This window comes from Oikopleura dioica, chromosome 2 (genome assembly GCF_907165135.1).
Source record: "Oikopleura dioica chromosome 2, OKI2018_I68_1.0, whole genome shotgun sequence".
In the NCBI taxonomy this organism is placed as follows: Eukaryota; Metazoa; Chordata; class Appendicularia; order Copelata; family Oikopleuridae; genus Oikopleura; species Oikopleura dioica.
In genome coordinates, this window is record NC_137292.1 from 15,040,202 (window position 1) to 15,056,200 (window position 15,999).

General features: G+C 43.5%; 6 protein-coding genes across 7 annotated transcripts; 2 read left to right on the top strand and 4 right to left on the bottom strand.

Moving 5' to 3' along the window:
* Positions 1-13: 13 nt before the first annotated feature.
* Positions 14-2,845, bottom strand: LOC145696378 (uncharacterized). The gene is made up of 6 exons (XM_081773401.1): positions 2,517-2,845; positions 2,322-2,473; positions 1,761-1,804; positions 776-1,113; positions 521-732; positions 14-478 (listed from the first exon to the last, which is right to left on the bottom strand). Exons 1-6 carry the CDS (start codon positions 2,827-2,829, stop codon positions 209-211), a joined length of 1,329 nt encoding a protein of 442 aa, XP_081629527.1. The 5' UTR covers positions 2,830-2,845; the 3' UTR covers positions 14-208.
* Positions 2,846-2,874: 29 nt separating this feature from the next.
* LOC145696543 (intraflagellar transport protein 57 homolog) lies at positions 2,875-4,555 on the bottom strand. Its single transcript, XM_081773598.1, has 9 exons — positions 4,455-4,555; positions 4,209-4,382; positions 4,072-4,163; positions 3,929-4,024; positions 3,768-3,885; positions 3,525-3,719; positions 3,318-3,478; positions 3,153-3,270; positions 2,875-3,109 (listed from the first exon to the last, which is right to left on the bottom strand). Exons 1-9 carry the CDS (start codon positions 4,528-4,530, stop codon positions 2,982-2,984), a joined length of 1,158 nt encoding a protein of 385 aa, XP_081629724.1. The 5' UTR covers positions 4,531-4,555; the 3' UTR covers positions 2,875-2,981.
* Positions 4,556-4,579: 24 nt separating this feature from the next.
* Positions 4,580-7,096, bottom strand: LOC145696870 (transmembrane 9 superfamily member 3-like). Its single transcript, XM_081773973.1, has 7 exons — positions 6,875-7,096; positions 6,645-6,832; positions 6,245-6,599; positions 5,950-6,202; positions 5,579-5,904; positions 5,064-5,533; positions 4,580-5,023 (listed from the first exon to the last, which is right to left on the bottom strand). The coding sequence occupies exons 1-7, from the start codon at positions 6,909-6,911 to the stop codon at positions 4,898-4,900; spliced, it is 1,755 nt and encodes a 584-aa protein (XP_081630099.1). The 5' UTR covers positions 6,912-7,096; the 3' UTR covers positions 4,580-4,897.
* Positions 7,097-7,255: 159 nt separating this feature from the next.
* Positions 7,256-11,895, bottom strand: LOC145696651 (uncharacterized). Its single transcript, XM_081773722.1, has 5 exons — positions 11,597-11,895; positions 11,321-11,550; positions 8,425-11,128; positions 7,772-8,382; positions 7,256-7,638 (listed from the first exon to the last, which is right to left on the bottom strand). Exons 1-5 carry the CDS (start codon positions 11,633-11,635, stop codon positions 7,302-7,304), a joined length of 3,921 nt encoding a protein of 1,306 aa, XP_081629848.1. The 5' UTR covers positions 11,636-11,895; the 3' UTR covers positions 7,256-7,301.
* Positions 11,729-13,737, top strand: LOC145696652 (dauer abnormal formation protein 25-like). Of its 2 annotated transcripts, XM_081773723.1 has the most exons (6): positions 11,729-12,096; positions 12,212-12,622; positions 12,671-12,832; positions 12,913-13,085; positions 13,366-13,554; positions 13,600-13,737. In XM_081773723.1, exons 1-6 carry the CDS (start codon positions 11,987-11,989, stop codon positions 13,617-13,619), a joined length of 1,065 nt encoding a protein of 354 aa, XP_081629849.1. In that variant the 5' UTR covers positions 11,729-11,986; the 3' UTR covers positions 13,620-13,737. The 2 variants fall into 2 exon arrangements, with proteins under 2 accessions (XP_081629849.1, XP_081629850.1); XM_081773724.1 differs by lacking the exon at positions 13,600-13,737 and having other exon boundaries at positions 11,730-12,096; positions 13,366-13,578.
* A 269-nt stretch (positions 13,738-14,006) lies between these two features.
* Positions 14,007-15,431, top strand: LOC145696653 (uncharacterized). Its single transcript, XM_081773725.1, has 2 exons — positions 14,007-14,781; positions 14,853-15,431. Exons 1-2 carry the CDS (start codon positions 14,350-14,352, stop codon positions 15,390-15,392), a joined length of 972 nt encoding a protein of 323 aa, XP_081629851.1. The 5' UTR covers positions 14,007-14,349; the 3' UTR covers positions 15,393-15,431.
* The last annotated feature ends 568 nt before the right edge of the window (positions 15,432-15,999 follow it).

A 15,999-nucleotide genomic window follows, 5' to 3' on the forward strand; every position in this document is an offset into this window, starting at 1 on the left:
ATCTAGTAAAAAACCATGGACAATAATAATAATTTTTACTGGCATTGGGAGAAGCAGGGTTGATTTGTCGGGAAAAATACATAAATGGAGGGTAAGGTGAGAGCACGAATTCAGTTTCAGAACGGTTCTAAAAGACTTTTGCCGGGAAGGCATGTGACAGGAGAAGTTTGTGGAAGATGACTAAACTCACAAATGAGCAGTAACTGCTTTAGAAGGAGCCCCTTCCTCCTGGTCCTCCGCCACGGCCGCCACCATATCCGCCTCCACCGCGGGGTCCTCCGCCACCTCGAGGTGCTCCGCCACCGCGGCCTCCGCCTCCTCGTGGTCCTCCTCGACCGCCGCCGCCTCCGCGGCCACCGAAGTTTCCACCACCTCTCGGACCACCACGGCCGCCACGAGGTCCTCCGCGGCCACCGCCGCCTCCTCCTCTTTGTCCTTGGCCACCTTGAGGAGCCCCATAACCGGGATTGGCGTTGCCCTAAAACAAACATGAAATAATTTCAATGATCATTCTTTTTACCCATCTGAAATCGTCTTGCTGCTGAGGAGGTGGTCCCCAGGCTCCGCCGCCACCGCCTCGTCCTCCACCTCTACCACCTCGGCCGCCTCCACCGCGACCGCCTCCTCGGCCACCACCTCGGTCAAAGGCTGGCTTGTTCGCTTCTTCAAATGCGTAGCCGCCGTAGTCAAATGTACTGTCGGCGTTTTCAGGATCGAATTCTTCAACAAAGCCTAACGAATATTAAATTTTCTATTTTAATCTTTTCATTTTTACCTTTTGGTGGAATATCGTTCAAAATCTGTAGAATCTCGCCAAAGCAAGTGGCGATTTTGTCCGGTTGTCCCGCGACTTTGATGAGTCTGTCAGACGAGTGAGGAGCTGGGTCTTGGTAGACGTTGATCTTGCAGCCGGTCTTTTCTCTGAGGCCTTTGATGGTCTCGCCTTTGAAGCCAATGACGGCTCCGGCCTTGGACTGATGAACAAGCATTCGCATGTCAATGTCCGAATTCGGCTGTGCCCGGTTCCGCTCAACCATGTCATCGCGCAAAAGTGTACCAATCTTCTCGATAAGAGGAGTAACATTGCTCTCCTCGCAAACGAATCGCAAGACTCTAATAACTCGAATAAGACAAAAATACAGAAAAAGTGAAGTTGGGGACAGTACGAATCGTGTGAAATTTATAAGAAATGGGTGTGATTGAGTTGGCCTACGGGAATCTAGAAGCGACGGATACGTAAGACAGTAGCCTTTTCCAAGACCGAAAAAAAACAAAATTTGATAGCTGGGGTTGATCAAACAGGGGAAGAAAAAAGCTACTGTCTTTTGGGTTCTTAGTGAGTTTAGTTACTAGATGGGTCGTTCTACCAGGGGTTCAAGACACAATGAAAATAGGGGAGAATTTTCTAGGAGTCAAATCATGCAAAAAACAAACTACAAATGTTTTTCTTTCGAAATTTCTCTTTTGTTAGACTCGTTTCAAATTGAAAACATGACAATTTTAATAATTTGACTCGCGAAGAATCCCGATTGCTTGGGTAAAATCGAGCTGAGTCGCTTCAGGGCCTGATGTTTAGGGTGCCCCCTATTCAAAGACTCCTTGTGTGTGTTTTTGGGTTTCAATTGAGAAATTCCGGCAGAGTTGTTGAAAGATATGAGCTGGGTGTTTTCGTTCATTTTAAATTAAATTACCAACCGCTTGTTTGTGAATATGGGCTTGCAAATGGATTTTGCAGATTTCGGGAAGACTGTTCTTTTTACCTTTCTGGACCTTGGGCATCGGGGACATTCAGTTGGCAAGAGAACTAGAATTTTTTGATTTTCCGCGTTTTTTTTTGTTCTTTTTTATCAATTTATTTGAAAGCATAAAAGACCAACGAAGGACCATTTGTGTCGGGAGGTTTTGGACCAAGCACTTTCACTTAGCAAGTTCTTTTTTGGACCGGACCCAGTGTTTTTATTCAATAATTGAACAGTTCTTATATGGGTGCCCAAAATTTGTCCACCAATTCAAAGATATTTTTTGAAAGTTTTAGTATCGAAATTGGGAAATAAAAATTACATTATATAACTATTAAAAAGAAATTTTGATTTATTTATCAAAAAAATTTAATCAGTCATTTTTCTAGCTCGAATAAACCCTAAACCGGACCGTAAGACTTCTATCAAGGTCAAATTATTGGACTGTTCTTTGTCGCAACTTGCTAAGCTACTAGTGCATTTGGGTGATTCCAGCGTCATTTCCGTTTTTCCGTGTTAAAATAGTCGTCAATTTGTCAATTGAATTTAGTTATATATATATTTTTGATAATTGGTCCTTACGTCTGATCGAAGCGCTTTGATGGTGGTTCCACCTTTGCCAATGACTGCTCCAGCCATTTTCGAAGGAATAAGGAAGCGATGGCCTACTCCTGGTTGGTTTTTCTGGCCGTAGCCGCCGCTTTGTCGGGCGCGCTTGAAGTCGCCTTGTCCGTCTGAAGATTGAAATGAACAGGAGTTTGGGGTCTTCAGGATTACCTGGTGCGTGTCCTCGTTTTCTCCCATCATTGTTGCCTCCGTTGAGAGGAGGAAAGTGACCTGGGCCTCGATGACCCATATTTCTTGGTGGCCCACCCATGGGCAGAGGTCCACCCATTGGCAATGGCCCTCCTACTGGCAGCGGGCCACCAGCTGGCAAGGGCCCTCCGTGTGGGTTGCCCATGTGTCCCATCGGTGCGGCCATCGGTCCTCCCACGGGCAAGGGTCCTCCCATCGGCCCGCCTGGCATCTGACCGTTGAAACCCGGAACTGAGTCGTGCTGAAATCCTCCGTGGTGCATTGACGGGTCCATTTTAATTGATTTAAATTGTCTGAACGAATCAATTTTCAAACGAAATTCGAAAATACGGCTTGTAGAAAAATATGGTTCAATAGCAATTGTGAAAATAAAAGTCTAAAAATATAAAAACAGAAGATTCAAAATTTAAATCCAGATTTGTCAATTCATGCAGCTTGGACGACGGTAAAAGTGTGCAAGTCGTTCTCAATCGTGGCGATTCGGACATCAAGTTCGCAAATCTCTTTTTCCAGCTCGGCTCTCGCTTTTTTCGCCGTAGCCAAAGGCTTGTTATCTACAAGCACAAGTTTTACGAGCTCTGTTTTTAGGGCTTTTACCGGAGATTGTAGCAGCTCGTTCTTCCATTTCGGCTTTAATTTTTTCCAGTTGATTGTTGACATCGGCCAGTTTGTTAGATTTCTCTGCGACGCCCGCTGTTTGAGAATTGTAGTTTTCCTGAAAGCGGATTCTCTCTGGGAAGCTGATAGGTGTGTCTTATCTACCTGGACCTGCGCTAGTCGATCGTGGGAAACTCGAAGTTGCTGAACCAAGTGGTCCAGTTGCTGATTGATGTGGCGCTCTCTCGATTTCATTTTGTCCAGGTCAGCGCCGATCTCGTCGCCCATCGCGTTCAATTTCCGCACCGTATCGACAGATCCCGATTCTATCATCGATGGTTTTGAAGATCAATAGTGAAAATGATTATTTACCAATTTTTTCCGCGCTCGTTTTGAGTTGATCAATTCTCTGTCTCCAATTCGTCTGGTCGCTTCGGAGCACCAGTTTTAGCTGGGGCGTGAGTCGCTCTACTTCGTCGCGCCAGGTGTCTCTGTCCACAGCGGGCAGTTTTGAAATCGGAGGGGTCGGCGCATCGGATGCTCCGATTGGCGTGCTACCGATCTGAACTAAAGTCGATTTTATATAATGCTTGAAATTTCGATTGATCGCTTTACTTATAGCGCCATCATCGTCGGACTCGCCGATGTCGTCTATTTCTTCGTCCATTTCCAGCTCTACATCGGAGTCGTCGACAGTTCCGGCTTCTTCCGTCTCATCTGACTCTGTTGGGAACTACATAAGTCTTTACTTACCCTCGGGGTAAGAAAAAAGCTACCTTTGGTGCGAAAAATCGATGTCCTCGACGCTCCAAAGCAAGATCTGCTAAAGAGGTTAGAATCTTCACGACTTCATTTCCGTGTCCTTTTCTTATCTATCAAAAATCGTTCGCTAAATGTGTAAATTGAATATTTCGAGCACCTTTTGTGGCGGAAAGTCGACATCGACTCCCAATCGTCGACAACTTTCCATAATTTGCGAAGTTATTGCTCCTGGATCGTCAAATTCATCGACTAAAATAAGGACCTTGTAATAAAAAATAGACAGTAGCGCAGTACCTTCAATCGCAACTCCATTAGATTGTAAAAGATATTGAGTGAGTTTTATAAATTGCGTGAACTGTTCTCCTTGATTTTCATTGTTGGGGACTGAGAAAGTGATTCGCGAAATTGTTCGGATTCCGCGCTGCTTTTTGACAAATTCTTTCTCGTAATTGAGAAGTTTGAGTTTTTCTATTCGGTTTTCAATAATTGAAAAATCTCCTTATCATCAATTTTTCATAATAAAAATAATCGAAAACCAGCCTATTAAAATCTCATTCTGCAAAATAACCATGTACGCTGCTCCAGGCCCCAACTCAATTTCATCTGAGTCGCTCATTTTTTACTCTTTTCTTTTGCTATCTAAAATGATCATCTGATGAACCAACTTCAACTCTTTCTTTTTGTTTTTGCGAGTTTTGAAAAAATGCATTTTTCTAAGAACTTAATTTTTGAACAATATGAGCAAGAATAATAATATATAAAGAGGGGGTACTGAAAAGCCGTTTTAGGTAAGTCTTAGTTAAACTAGAGTTTGGAAAGAATAGAATAACGATGGAGATGTTTTTATATTTAAAATATCTATTGTAGAATATTGCACAGAATTGTCTCTTGGTTTAGGATGATATCTTAAGAACTTCATTTGCCTAATTGAGACAGAGCATCCAGGATAGGTCCATAGGATCAAAGCAGTGTTAAAATGGATTCTAGTCGATCTTCACGTAAGTGTAGATTTTATGAACAAAGAGCGATGTCCCCAAGTATCCCAGTCCACCGCACATGAGACCCAAACCAAGGCAGAACATCGCCATGTAGCCGAAGTAGAAAGCGGTCTAAAATAAATAAGCTTTTGGCGATGGAATCGGCGGTTACCTGGAAGAGCCCATACATCCTCGTCTTGAAGAAGAAATAATAAATTGAGTAAATGTACACGTAGCCGGCTGTACTCGCAGCAGACAAGAATGAGGTCCAATGCCATCTGTAGTCCTCGGAATTGAGCAAGAAGTAGGTGCAAACGATCGTAACGCAGATCGTCACTGTGCTCAAAATTCCAAGGACGAGGAGAATAAATCCATAGACGTAGTAGATCTTGTACGCCCAAAAGGAGGTGAGAATGAAATACATTTCGATGAAGATTGAGCCGAATGGGAGGATGCCGCCCAGGATGGAAATCATGAAGGGCTCCATGAACCAGCGCTTCTCGGGGATGGGGCGAGGGACGGCATTTACTCGACAAGGGAAGTTCGGTGCACCGGAGATATTCTTGCCGATGACAGTGCCAACCAGTGTCAAGGGGAAAATGACAAAGCCGGCGAGAGCGATGAGAGCGAGCATAGTCGTGACTAAACATTCATTTACTGGCTATTCTTTTCATCGAAATTTCTTACATGGAATAGCTCTAGAAGCGTGGTATGAGATGGCAATGAAATTGACGGCCAAAGCGGTTCCGGAGACCAAAACGGGGAGCAAGAACGCACTGCAGAACATTTGCTTGATCCACGTCACTCCGCCCATTCTAGCGTAAAGTCCGCCTCCGACGTAGCCATTTACAGGCGCCAGAACTGCGTATGTGAAGAGACCAGTGGAGACCATTTCACCGTGCTCGGTGTAAAGATGACCCATAATTACAAGAAGAACGACAACAGTGACAGTTGCGCAAATTTGAGCTCCAGTTCCGATGAGCGAGCAGAAAAGCATTCGCTGATTCGCAGGTCTAAATTGCCCTCGTTATACTGTCATTCGATATCTTTATTTCTACCTGAAAACGTCGCCGTGAATCTGCTTCCATCCGTACTCGTCTCCAAGATCGCGTTCGAGGTCGTCAAGTTCTTCCTCTTTTGAATATCGAGCGTAATCTTTTCGCAGAGTTCGCATCAGAATCATCGATACGAGGCCGACAAGGAAGAGCACCATCATAAAGGAATTGAAAAGCGAGAACCAGTGAATTCTGTGCTGGAAGAAAGATGGATCGAGATACTTGTCGTATCTTTTGCTGAATTCTACGTTCGATTCTAAAATAAGCATGTAAGAAAATGTAAGAAGGGCTTTTTTACCTGTCCAAATGACTTCATAAGTGAAAGGAATCTCCATCCCTTCTGTGAGCTTGATCTTATTCTCGGATGTCATCGAGACATCGACGATTCTGTCTCCATTGTATCCGATTTCGAACTTCTTGTGCGTCCAGATGTAAAAATGATCGGGCTTCTTGTCATCGTCTGTTTTGGGTATTTCACCGACAACTCCCCACACGGGCAAATCGTCGATGTACATTTGGTACCAGTAGTGGTGCTCCACGGCGTACACCAGCTGGTCGAGCTTGGATTTGTCCAGCGTCACTTGGCAGTATTTACGGGAAGAGATATCGGTCTTGTACTTCATGTCCAGTCCACTATGGACAAGCTCTACTCCCTGAAACACTCGTTAGAAGCGTAAAAGAGGAAGAATAACACGAACCTGAAGAGCATCACCGATATTATGATGATGTCTGACTTTTCCGACGTTTTCGTGTTCATCTCCCTTGCAAAAAGGTAGCGAAAAATACTCATACGTCTCTTGTCGATTGTGATACGGTCCGACTGTATTCATCCATAACTGGACGTGCTCATCTTTTTCGTATTTATGGGTGTCTTCATTACATGACGCTGAAGATCAAATAAAAGGAAAGAAGAGATTTCTCTTTTTACCTAGACTGAAGAGGACCAAGCTTACGAGCTTCTTCATATTCTCTCTTCTTTCTAGCGAAAACGAGCGCTAACTGCTGCCTCTTCTTTGGTTCTTCAAACTCTTCGTTTCATCAAATTCGAAAAACGACCGACTTGAACTTCAGCGAATAAAAAAGAAAAGCGCGACCTTCTGAAAAGACTGATAAGCGTCTTATTATTGCGAGACTGCCGGAAAAAAAGCTATGGCAAGAAGGGTGAGCCGAGTTAGCGAGTTAGCCAGGCGAGATGAGCCAATGGCGCACCGTTCATTTCGCCTCAAGGGTCGGTCGCCGGCTCAAGCTAGCTTGGTATTCAGAAGGAAACGCGATAAATTGATTATAAATATATTATTAGTGTATTTAGAAGTGTTTATGTGACAGCTAAAGGCAGGAAAAGTGAAAGTGACAGTCTAGTTTAACGACTCGGTGGGAATACCCGAACTTCGTAACAAAGAGACAACTTCAGCTCGTTTCTCGGCTGGGATCGAATTCAGTAAAGTCTTGAACTTTTGAACATAAATTGGAATCACAAAGAGGCTGTCGGCAGGCTGGGGAAGACAATGGACTAAACTTTGAATATTCGCTTCGAGTTGGCCGAGATCACTGGGATTTGGGTTCAAGACATGCGCAGTCAACGAGGAGAGCAAATAGTTGAGAATAAAAAGACGACAAGTCGCGGCGGAAATCTTCACGGAGGTTAAAATGTCGTTGTAGTTAGAAAGATTTGCTCTTGGATCAGAGTAGTTTCTAAAAGAATAGGTAAAGTTTTTATCAAAAATTGAGAAAGCAAAGGCTGTAAAGTGGGATTATCTTCAAGAAAATAAGAGCCACTCAAGAATAAGGGCTTTGAGGGACAGATTCAAGTTCTCCAATTACTCACATAATTCCAAGACAAAATCCCATATTGAGCGCTTTGAGCGAAGCATCGAGCTCTGGTCTTTGCCTTTCCAATTCGAACTTGCTCTTTGCGATCGTCTGCAGCGCTCCTGCCGCGTTATAAATTTTGTTCTTGACCAAGTAATCGGCGAACAAGTCAATTTTTGACTTCAGATTTTGACCGTGAATTTCATTCTCGAGAACGTACAGTAGTTTTTGAATTGAATGATTGTGCTGCTCCCAGGAGCCGATCAGAACCCGATCGGATATTTCAGGAACGAAGCTTGGTGGTATTCCGTGTTGTCCAGTCGCCACCAGTTGCAGGAGATTTCGCAAACTCGGGAGCGATTTGACTGGTTTATCGTCGGAAAACAGTCGCAAAAGAGCAGTGATCTTTTCGATGAATTGCTGGTGTCTTCCATCTTCGACAGGAGGAAGTTTTGCCGTCCTTAGAATCAGCTCTGCTCTGTCGATCTTCTTCTCGTCCAGCAAGCGTGTTAGAATTCTAAGATTTTCATTCCAGCCAAGTTGGAACGATGGCATCAAATCCAGGATGTCTAGCAGTGAATCAAGGTGTCCTTCGTTGCGACTTTTGCTTATCAGCGGTAACAGTGACTAAAAAGCGCTAGAACTTTTACTCAGAAAGAATCAACAAACCTGAATGATGAATCTACTTCTCACAAAGGAAGTAGAGTCTTGCGCCTCTTTTCGTCCAAGTTCGATTGCTTTCTCAACGTTTTTATCGTTGATAGCGTCGGTAAACTTGGCCATGGCTGGATCTGTTTTGTAGGAAATGTACTGCTTTGCAAGTAAAAAGTTTCTGAGAGCTCCTTGTTCGGCGGGCAGCAAACTGAACTCGTCCAGATTCTCGACAAATTCGAGCATCATCTTCGCAGGAATTTGGAGTTTGATAAGTTGGAAGAAAACAGTCGTCAACATCGTCTGAGCATCAACAGAAGACATGCCAGGCTCGAGAGCTTTGAGAAGCTCGTTGTAGAATTCCACACCGTGCTCATAAACCGGATGAGTTTTTTGATATTCGACGAGAAGGGATTCAAGGTAGACTTCGTCCAGTTTCTCCAGCGGATTCGCACTGATAAGTTCTCTAGCAGCAATGTGATTTCTGTCCTTGACCAAGTTGAAAATCGTCAACAACTTCGCCGCATTTTGCTCTAGTCCTCGATCTCTCACTTCCTTTGTCACTTGAAGTCGGAACAAATCATCGTTAATGAAGACATTTGAGATCTTTCCATCAATGATCTTGATGTTTTCTTCTTTTTGAATCTTCAGCGCGCGTTCTAAAAAATTATCCTGATCCTGGCTTGCCCATTCGGTCGCTACTTCTGCCATTTTCACTTTGTTGCTTCGTAAGTCCAATTTCATTCGGTTACTAAAGCTGGTGATCGCGTTTTTGATTTCCTTCCAATCAGCGGTTTTAGCGAGATTTCTCAAGTAATGGAAAATGACATCGGTGGCGTCTCGCTGAAGAGTACTGACGTGCTCGTAATCTTTTGGCTTGACAACGGCGTGGAGAAGACCAGTGAACTCTTCTGGATGCTGGTCAGCCACGAAGGTTAGATATTTGAAAACGAATTGGGATGGCAACAAAGCGCGAGTATCCGCAACAGCTCCCATAATTGCGTCTGTTTTCCAACTCCTTTCCAAATTATCGACACAGCTTTTCACGAGACCGAAAATTTCCGCAGAATTATTTCTTGCTTCCAGAAAGGTCTCTTGATTGTAGAGAACGAAAAGGTCTCGAAGATTTTCAAGCGTTGGCTCGTTTTTGAGCTTTTTGAGTGCATCGCCAAATGGAAGAGGAGTTAGTTTTTGCGCTATTTCCATGTCCAAAACTTGTTTTATTTCATTGAAGCGGGCGTTTTCGTCGTTCAGGTACTTAAGCACTGGTGCTGGAATACTTTCAAGTTCGGAAAGGAGCTTTGTATGGAACTTTGGGGAGGTTTTCTGATTGAGAATTTTGTTGATAGTGTTTGCTGGAGAAATATTGAAGCGATAAGCTCCAAGTCGGTTGACTTCTTTGAACTCGTTCTGCACTCTTCTTATTATTTCATCCTCATACTCGCGTCGCTTCGAATCTGGTAGATTCTTCAAAAACCTGGAGGCGAATAGATCGCTAGAGAGCAAGAGACCCTCTTTGCTCTTCAACGAAAACTGCTCCGCGGTTTTATGATCCATTCCCGAAGCGACGAGGTCAAAATAATTTCGATTTATTTCCTGGTTTTCGAAGATTTTCTTGAGCTCTTTCGCTGGGACGACGTTTCCGAGATAAACAGCAAAGTCCAAAAGAAGATTTTTCTCCTCTAAGATCGGAACTAGAAGCGGGACGTTTTCAGACATCATCAATGCTGTTTCGTTTGTGAGAGGATTTCGAACGCTTTTGAGAATATTTGCGAGGTGATTTTCTGATGACATTTCGCAGTAATTGACAAGATCTTGGACCGAATTCGAAGAAAGCCAGTGAAGGAAGTAATCTGGAACTTCGTCTTTTGGAGTCAAGAAAAAATTTTGATGGCCTCCGGAAAATTGGAGTTGCTTGATCAGCTGCGAGTCGCTTTTTGCCTTGGAAGTGTTTCGGAAAGAACTCTCCATTGAGAGGAACATATCGACGTTGAGGTAAGGGACGATTTTCCGGAGAATAAAGGGGTCTTTTTGAATTTCGGATTTGATAACTGGAACTGCTTGTATCACCTCTTCCACTGTTCGCTTTTTTGTTAGGTTGTCCAAGTTTGATTCTAGGAGACATTTGATGCCTTCTAGGACATTTGAGATGTTTTGCCGAGCAATGAGTTCAATAAAATCGGCGACTTGGAACTCCCCGCTTGGATTTAACAATTTTGCCAGCTGAATTTCAAACGCCGAAAGTGTTCCATCTTGTTTGACGCGATCGAGCATCGGATGATCTGGGTTTCTCATCAGTACTTCTCGCCAAGCCTGTGGATGAGCAAATTTCTTCTTGGAAAACTCGGCTTCGAGGAAACTCGTGGCGATTTCGAACTTGTTCTCTTCACTTTCAGCTCGGACGAGTTGGTAGACCATCGAGTGCATCGCATCCTCCCGGTCCTCTTTTGCCATATTGAAGACAGTTTCTTTGAAATCCTCGCTTTCATAAATCAGATCTTGTTTTGCTTGAGAATAGCGGGCAATGTAGCTTCGTTTCAAATTGCGAATGAAGGCGGGGAGCTTTTTGCTGTCGCGTTTGCAGAATTTGTAGAAATAGTCGTTTTTCAATAAAGCGTCGAGCTCTGGGGAGGAAAGTGCTCCGGCGAGAATTTGAGATTGAAGCTGGCGTTCTTGGAGACCGAGGTCTTTTAGTCGAAAGACGTTGTTCAACAGCCATTTTCTGAAGAATTTTGGTTGGCATTTGGTTTACTGTCATCGGGACAGCGCTAGGCAGCCTGTGTAGAAACCTGAGTCAGGGTAGCGGCGTTTTTAAAGATTTTCTAGAACCCTGACTCAGGCTTTAACACAGGGTCCCGAGCACAGACTCAGGCCTTATCATTTTAACTGTTAAAAATATCTATAAGGTCTTTACCTATCCGACAAGTACAAGCACGGGCTGCTAACAAGTCCTTCAATCGCCGATTTTATTTGCTTCTTAGATCTGTCCACATCAACTTTTACATTTGATTCCCTATTGAAGGCTTTCTGAAAATTGAGGATGAAATTTTCCTCTTTCCGGTTTAGCTTGTATTTTATGAAGGGTTTTCCTTGGTTGCTTCGTAGAACGTCCAGGACTGCATATGAACTGGCTTCGCGACTGAACTAAATTTGGCATTATTCTTATCAGTTTTTGGTCGAAAGTTTAAACCTTCAGAAAAAACGCATTATTCGCCCTGCAAAGCGACATTTTCACTTTTCCCTTTCTTTCTTCTCTTTCGGGCTTTTGGAGAAAAGTAGGAACGAACCAATCAGCGGTTGAGAATATTTATTTCCCTTTTGTTACTGTTCGAGAAATCGCCAATCTTTGACTATTTCTAACTGAAAGTTTCTAAGAAGTTTGATGCCATTGTAATAATCCCATCGATTGTCGGAGAAGAAACTACTGTATTTGAGAAGAAAGAATCGATTTGAAGGCGATTTTCGCGCCAATGGACAGACTGGGCCTCTTTCAAAAGTTTGCTCAAGACACTCCGAAATCTCCAAAATTTCAACAATTCGAAAATCGACTTGAAAATCGAACGAAAAGACGAGAGTAAGAATGGACGATTCATCAATCGTGAGCAGCCCAAAAATAAGAGACGATGAAGCTCTGCGGCCAAGGTCAATGTCGGACCCCGGACCGGGTCCATTGTGCACAAGCGAACGATTCTTCGAACTCATAAAGGAAAGGATAACAAGTCAATACTGTAAAAAAGGATAGACGAACGTAAAATCGAAACAGCAAATGTCAATCATGTTTTCTTTCTCCCTTTTCCCTCTATACTGTTATCCTTTTGAAGAGCAGTAAAAACTCGCATGTCGAAACACTCGTCCGGCTAGACCCGGCGCTATTAACCTCTCGGGTGAAGGGAAAGCTCACGCCAATGATGGAAGCTTGCTTCAAAGGAAACCTCGGGCTGGTCCGATTCTTCCTCGATCGCGGCTGCGACGCAAACGAAAAATACGGCGACGATCAGTACACGCCGTTGATGTTGGCCGCTCTGGGTGGACATGCTGAAATCATGGTCTCGCTGCTCGAAGCTGGCGCTGATCCGCATGAGAAAAATAGAATTGGGAAGACGGCGGCGATGCTCTGTGGATTCGTAGGGATGAAGGAGAGTCATAGGATTTTGAATTGCTGGATCAAGGACTCGCAGTTTATTGATAAACTCGTGCTCAAGGAAAACTGGACGAAGTAATTAGAAAATTATTATTACTATCAAAATTAAATGAACTTTATTAGCGATCTGAAAAGACGTCTTCGCCGGCTTATTTGCCATCCAAATTGCCTCCCTGTTTCGATCATGCAGCGAATTCAAGGATTGAGCGACAACGTTCTCCGAAAACTCATTCCCGTTCTCTTAGAACAAATTCCTCGCGAAGCCGAACTGCCCATATGCCTTAGGTAACAGCGTAATTTTGTCGCTACGTGCCCCATCGCGGTGTACCTTGAGGAGCCAGTCTATTGATTAATTCTCTATTCAGATTTCAAATTATCTCCGAGACGTTGCGTCAGTTTCTTGCGCTCGGAACGACTGCCAGACGATTTCAGAAGCTAATGCTCAATCATCCCAAAGCTTATGATGATCTCATTACCAGATGTTGTCTTGCCCTGTCGAATAGGAACGAAATCGCTGCTTTGAAAATGGCTGTTTCTGGTAAGATGATAATTTAACTTTGAAAAACTATCGAAAAGTGAGATTCTCACTGTGAGAAGCCGCTTGCGGCTTCGAGAAAATAGTGAAAAGCCCCGCAGAGTGCGGCTATAATATTCATTTTTGATTCGTTTTTGTTAACTCCCGAAAAGCTGCGTGCGGCTTCAATAAATTAACATTTTAGCCGCGATTTACAGCTTTCTTATTTCTTCCTCGAAGCCGCAAGCGGCTTCTCGCCCTTGCATTACTGTTTATATTATAAACTTTATAAACCGAAATCTAGGAGAATACACGACGCTAAACGCCGCCATCCGCCAAGTAATCGGCGATACAAGCGACATCACCCGCCTCTGCTCAGTCTGTTTTGAACCGTCAAAGTACCGCTGTGGAAAATGCACCCACAGAACTGCTTTTGCGATTTACTGCTCCCGATATTGCCAAAAACTGCACTGGAAACTTCACCGACCCCTTTGTAAATAAAAGACGCTTTTCCTTTTTTTATGTTTGCTTTTCGGAGGTCATAAATTCAAAATGTGACTCAAGCGGGAGCGGGATAGCTCAATTGTCTAAAAATTTGCTGATGATCTCTGATGGCGGATAACAGAGCTTGTTTTCGAGGTCAAATTTGATCGGATTCCGCCGGTTTCAGGATGAAAAATTGATGACAAAATAAGTTAAAAGTGCAGTTTTGGCTCGGCAACCTGTCTGGAAAACCTGAGTCGGGATCTCAAAGATGTTAAGTGAAAAGCCGCATAGCGGCTATTTTTTTAAGGAAGCCGCAAACACCTTTGCTACAGGTTGCTGAGCCCAGATTGTAGTAGCTTTATGAACAAAACCAAAAAAATTTAGCGAAATATGAGTAGAAATTTTACCCTTTCGAATTACGTAAGATGTTGCTCCAACTCTGGGCTGATCTTTAATCATAATTATGACTACTCGTCAAAAAGGGAAATTCAGACAAAAATTAGTAGTTATGAAATTTGTCAACATCCGCATAATCGAAGTGGTTACGTGCTCATCCGTCTCAGAGAAAGGAGAGCGAGCGCCCAGCTGCGGGCGCCATTGCTCCCCGGCTCCTCTGAGCTCGAAGTGATGACTCTGGATGAGCCAATGGCCGCGCGCTTTCCCTTCCGTCGGCATAAAAGGGAACACCTCAAATCCAGCGGCTCACACTCGCCAATAATAAATCAAGCGAAAAACACGAAAATTCGGAGATAAAATTTTATGAACAGAGAAGACACTCTTCAAGAAGCTTCCACTAGAAAAGATGATCAACCCTCTCAGCCAATGGACCCAGTTCTGGTATGAAAAAGCACTTGCGTACTTTCCACAGATCCAAAATCGAATGACAAGCATCCAATCCTCGATCTTCTGGAATCTTCTCCAGCGAATCTTCTACAACCCCGTCATTACCGCCTTCGAACTCTCAATTCGCGAACTAAATGCATTCCTCGCCGCAGCAGTTGAAAAACTAACCTTCGATTCATTGACGGAAATGAGTAAAGGGGAGCAGCTTTCACCAGAAGCCCAACGATTTCAAATCATCAAAACAATCCTCCAGGAGTACAGCGATATCATAATCGGAAAAGACCTCTGGCTCAGCAAGAGCGTCCTCGGAAACGACCTCTATTCGCACCTGGTCAATCCTGAGAAAGTGAAAGACATGAAAAATCGACAGAAACAGTTCAAACAATACAAGGTGAGCAATTAACTATTTTTAGAATAAATAAAGAATTCGTAAACCTTCAATTTTCTCAATAATTCATTCAGAAATCCGGCCCTCTTGATCTTCTCGCTCTCATCCGAAATTTCCGAACCCACTACGATCAGCAACCGCTCGAGCTTCGTCAAAAAGTCTTCAACCACAAAAACCTCGATCACGTGGCCGCCGTCCAAGATTACTATTCCTACTTCGACCAGAAGTTCCCGGGATTTTTGCTCTTCGTCTACGATGCCGCTAGTTTTGCCAAATCAAGTGCGCTTGGCGAATTTTACTACAATCCCTGCACAGTCGACATCTTGGACTTTGACACATGCTACGCCAGTTTTGCCCAGCTGTTCCAAAGGCACTTCAATCATCTTTTGGACTACGAGCGTTTCAAGAAGCTCTTCGAACAGACGCTCAAGCAGACGAAGTTCCTCTCCCACGAGATCGTCGTGAACCAGTCCTGGATTGAAGACATGGAAGACAAGTTTGAAATCAAAGAAAAACTGCCGAAGACTGGGCGAAAAATGTCCGAATCCTCCATGAAGGAACGCGCCTCTCCCATGCGAAAGCAGCGCAAGAACTCTCGAAACTCAACTTACTAAAGAATAGCACCATTACAGTAACTGCTACACACTGCTCTATGAATCCCCTCTTCTCTCCAACTAGAAATTGAAACAATCCGGCTGATTGCCCTTTTCTCCTAACTTTTAGTACAATTTAACATGTGCAACTTTACTTCATCGTGTTTATCATAATTTCCTCGAAAGTTCAATCTTGTATAAATTTGTGATTTCAGTTCTTTGATACAGCAACACCATTTTGTTAAAATTTACATTGTGCAAATAAAAAATCAAAAAGAACTCCCCTTTTCAATAATTCAGCATACTCGCATATAAACCGTTTTTGACAACAGTTTTCTCTATCGAGTAACAGCAGGATATCAGTAGCATGCGTTGATTAGTGCAGGCTGAGATTGACACGCACAGTGCATTAATAATTAATCTCAGCTCTGAGCGTTATGACATTTCATTTTTGTTTCGTGTGTACAAAAGAGGGACCCCTATCAGCCAAGAGATGGACAGCGCAATTTTCTTCCTCTTTCTCATCGCCTTATTCATCGTTGGTAAATAAAAAGAAAAATTATGAAAGAGTGAGTAATGATTTCTAGCATCGCTGATGGGGCTAGTTACACTGACGATTGACAATTAC

Excerpts from the sequence above, each read along its gene's own strand:
- LOC145696870 (XM_081773973.1), bottom strand. The coding sequence starts at position 6,911 with ATGAAGAAGCTCGTAAGCTTGGTCCTCTTCAGTCTAG. Across the intron at positions 5,905-5,949 it reads ATTCACGGCGACGTTTTCAG|ACCTGCGAATCAGCGAATGC; the intron begins GTAGAAATAAAG and ends AGGGCAATTTAG. Across the intron at positions 5,024-5,063 it reads GGATGTATGGGCTCTTCCAG|ACCGCTTTCTACTTCGGCTA; the intron begins GTAACCGCCGAT and ends TATTTATTTTAG.
- LOC145696543 (XM_081773598.1), bottom strand. The coding sequence starts at position 4,530 with ATGAGCGACTCAGATGAAATTGAGTTGGGGCCTGGAGCAGCGTACATG. Across the intron at positions 3,720-3,767 it reads CGACGATGATGGCGCTATAA|TTCAGATCGGTAGCACGCCA; the intron begins GTAAAGCGATCA and ends AATCGACTTTAG. Across the intron at positions 3,271-3,317 it reads ATCGACTAGCGCAGGTCCAG|GAAAACTACAATTCTCAAAC; the intron begins GTAGATAAGACA and ends ATCCGCTTTCAG.
- LOC145696652 (XM_081773723.1), top strand. The coding sequence starts at position 11,987 with ATGGACGATTCATCAATCGTGAGCAGCCCAAAAATAAGAGACGATGAA. Across the intron at positions 12,097-12,211 it reads TTGTGCACAAGCGAACGATT|TGTTATCCTTTTGAAGAGCA; the intron begins CTTCGAACTCAT and ends TTCCCTCTATAC. Across the intron at positions 13,555-13,599 it reads GAAACTTCACCGACCCCTTT|GTCATAAATTCAAAATGTGA; the intron begins GTAAATAAAAGA and ends TGCTTTTCGGAG.
- LOC145696653 (XM_081773725.1), top strand. The coding sequence starts at position 14,350 with ATGATCAACCCTCTCAGCCAATGGACCCAGTTCTGGTATGAAAAAGCA. Across the intron at positions 14,782-14,852 it reads AACAGTTCAAACAATACAAG|AAATCCGGCCCTCTTGATCT; the intron begins GTGAGCAATTAA and ends TAATTCATTCAG.
- LOC145696378 (XM_081773401.1), bottom strand. The coding sequence starts at position 2,829 with ATGGACCCGTCAATGCACCACGGAGGATTTCAGCACGACTCAGTTCCG. Across the intron at positions 733-775 it reads GAACGATATTCCACCAAAAG|GCTTTGTTGAAGAATTCGAT; the intron begins GTAAAAATGAAA and ends AATATTCGTTAG. Across the intron at positions 479-520 it reads AGCAAGACGATTTCAGATGG|GGCAACGCCAATCCCGGTTA; the intron begins GTAAAAAGAATG and ends TGTTTGTTTTAG.
- LOC145696651 (XM_081773722.1), bottom strand. The coding sequence starts at position 11,635 with ATGTCGCTTTGCAGGGCGAATAATGCGTTTTTTCTGAAG. Across the intron at positions 11,551-11,596 it reads ATAATGCGTTTTTTCTGAAG|TTCAGTCGCGAAGCCAGTTC; the intron begins GTTTAAACTTTC and ends TGCCAAATTTAG. Across the intron at positions 8,383-8,424 it reads GAAGTAGATTCATCATTCAG|TCACTGTTACCGCTGATAAG; the intron begins GTTTGTTGATTC and ends AGCGCTTTTTAG.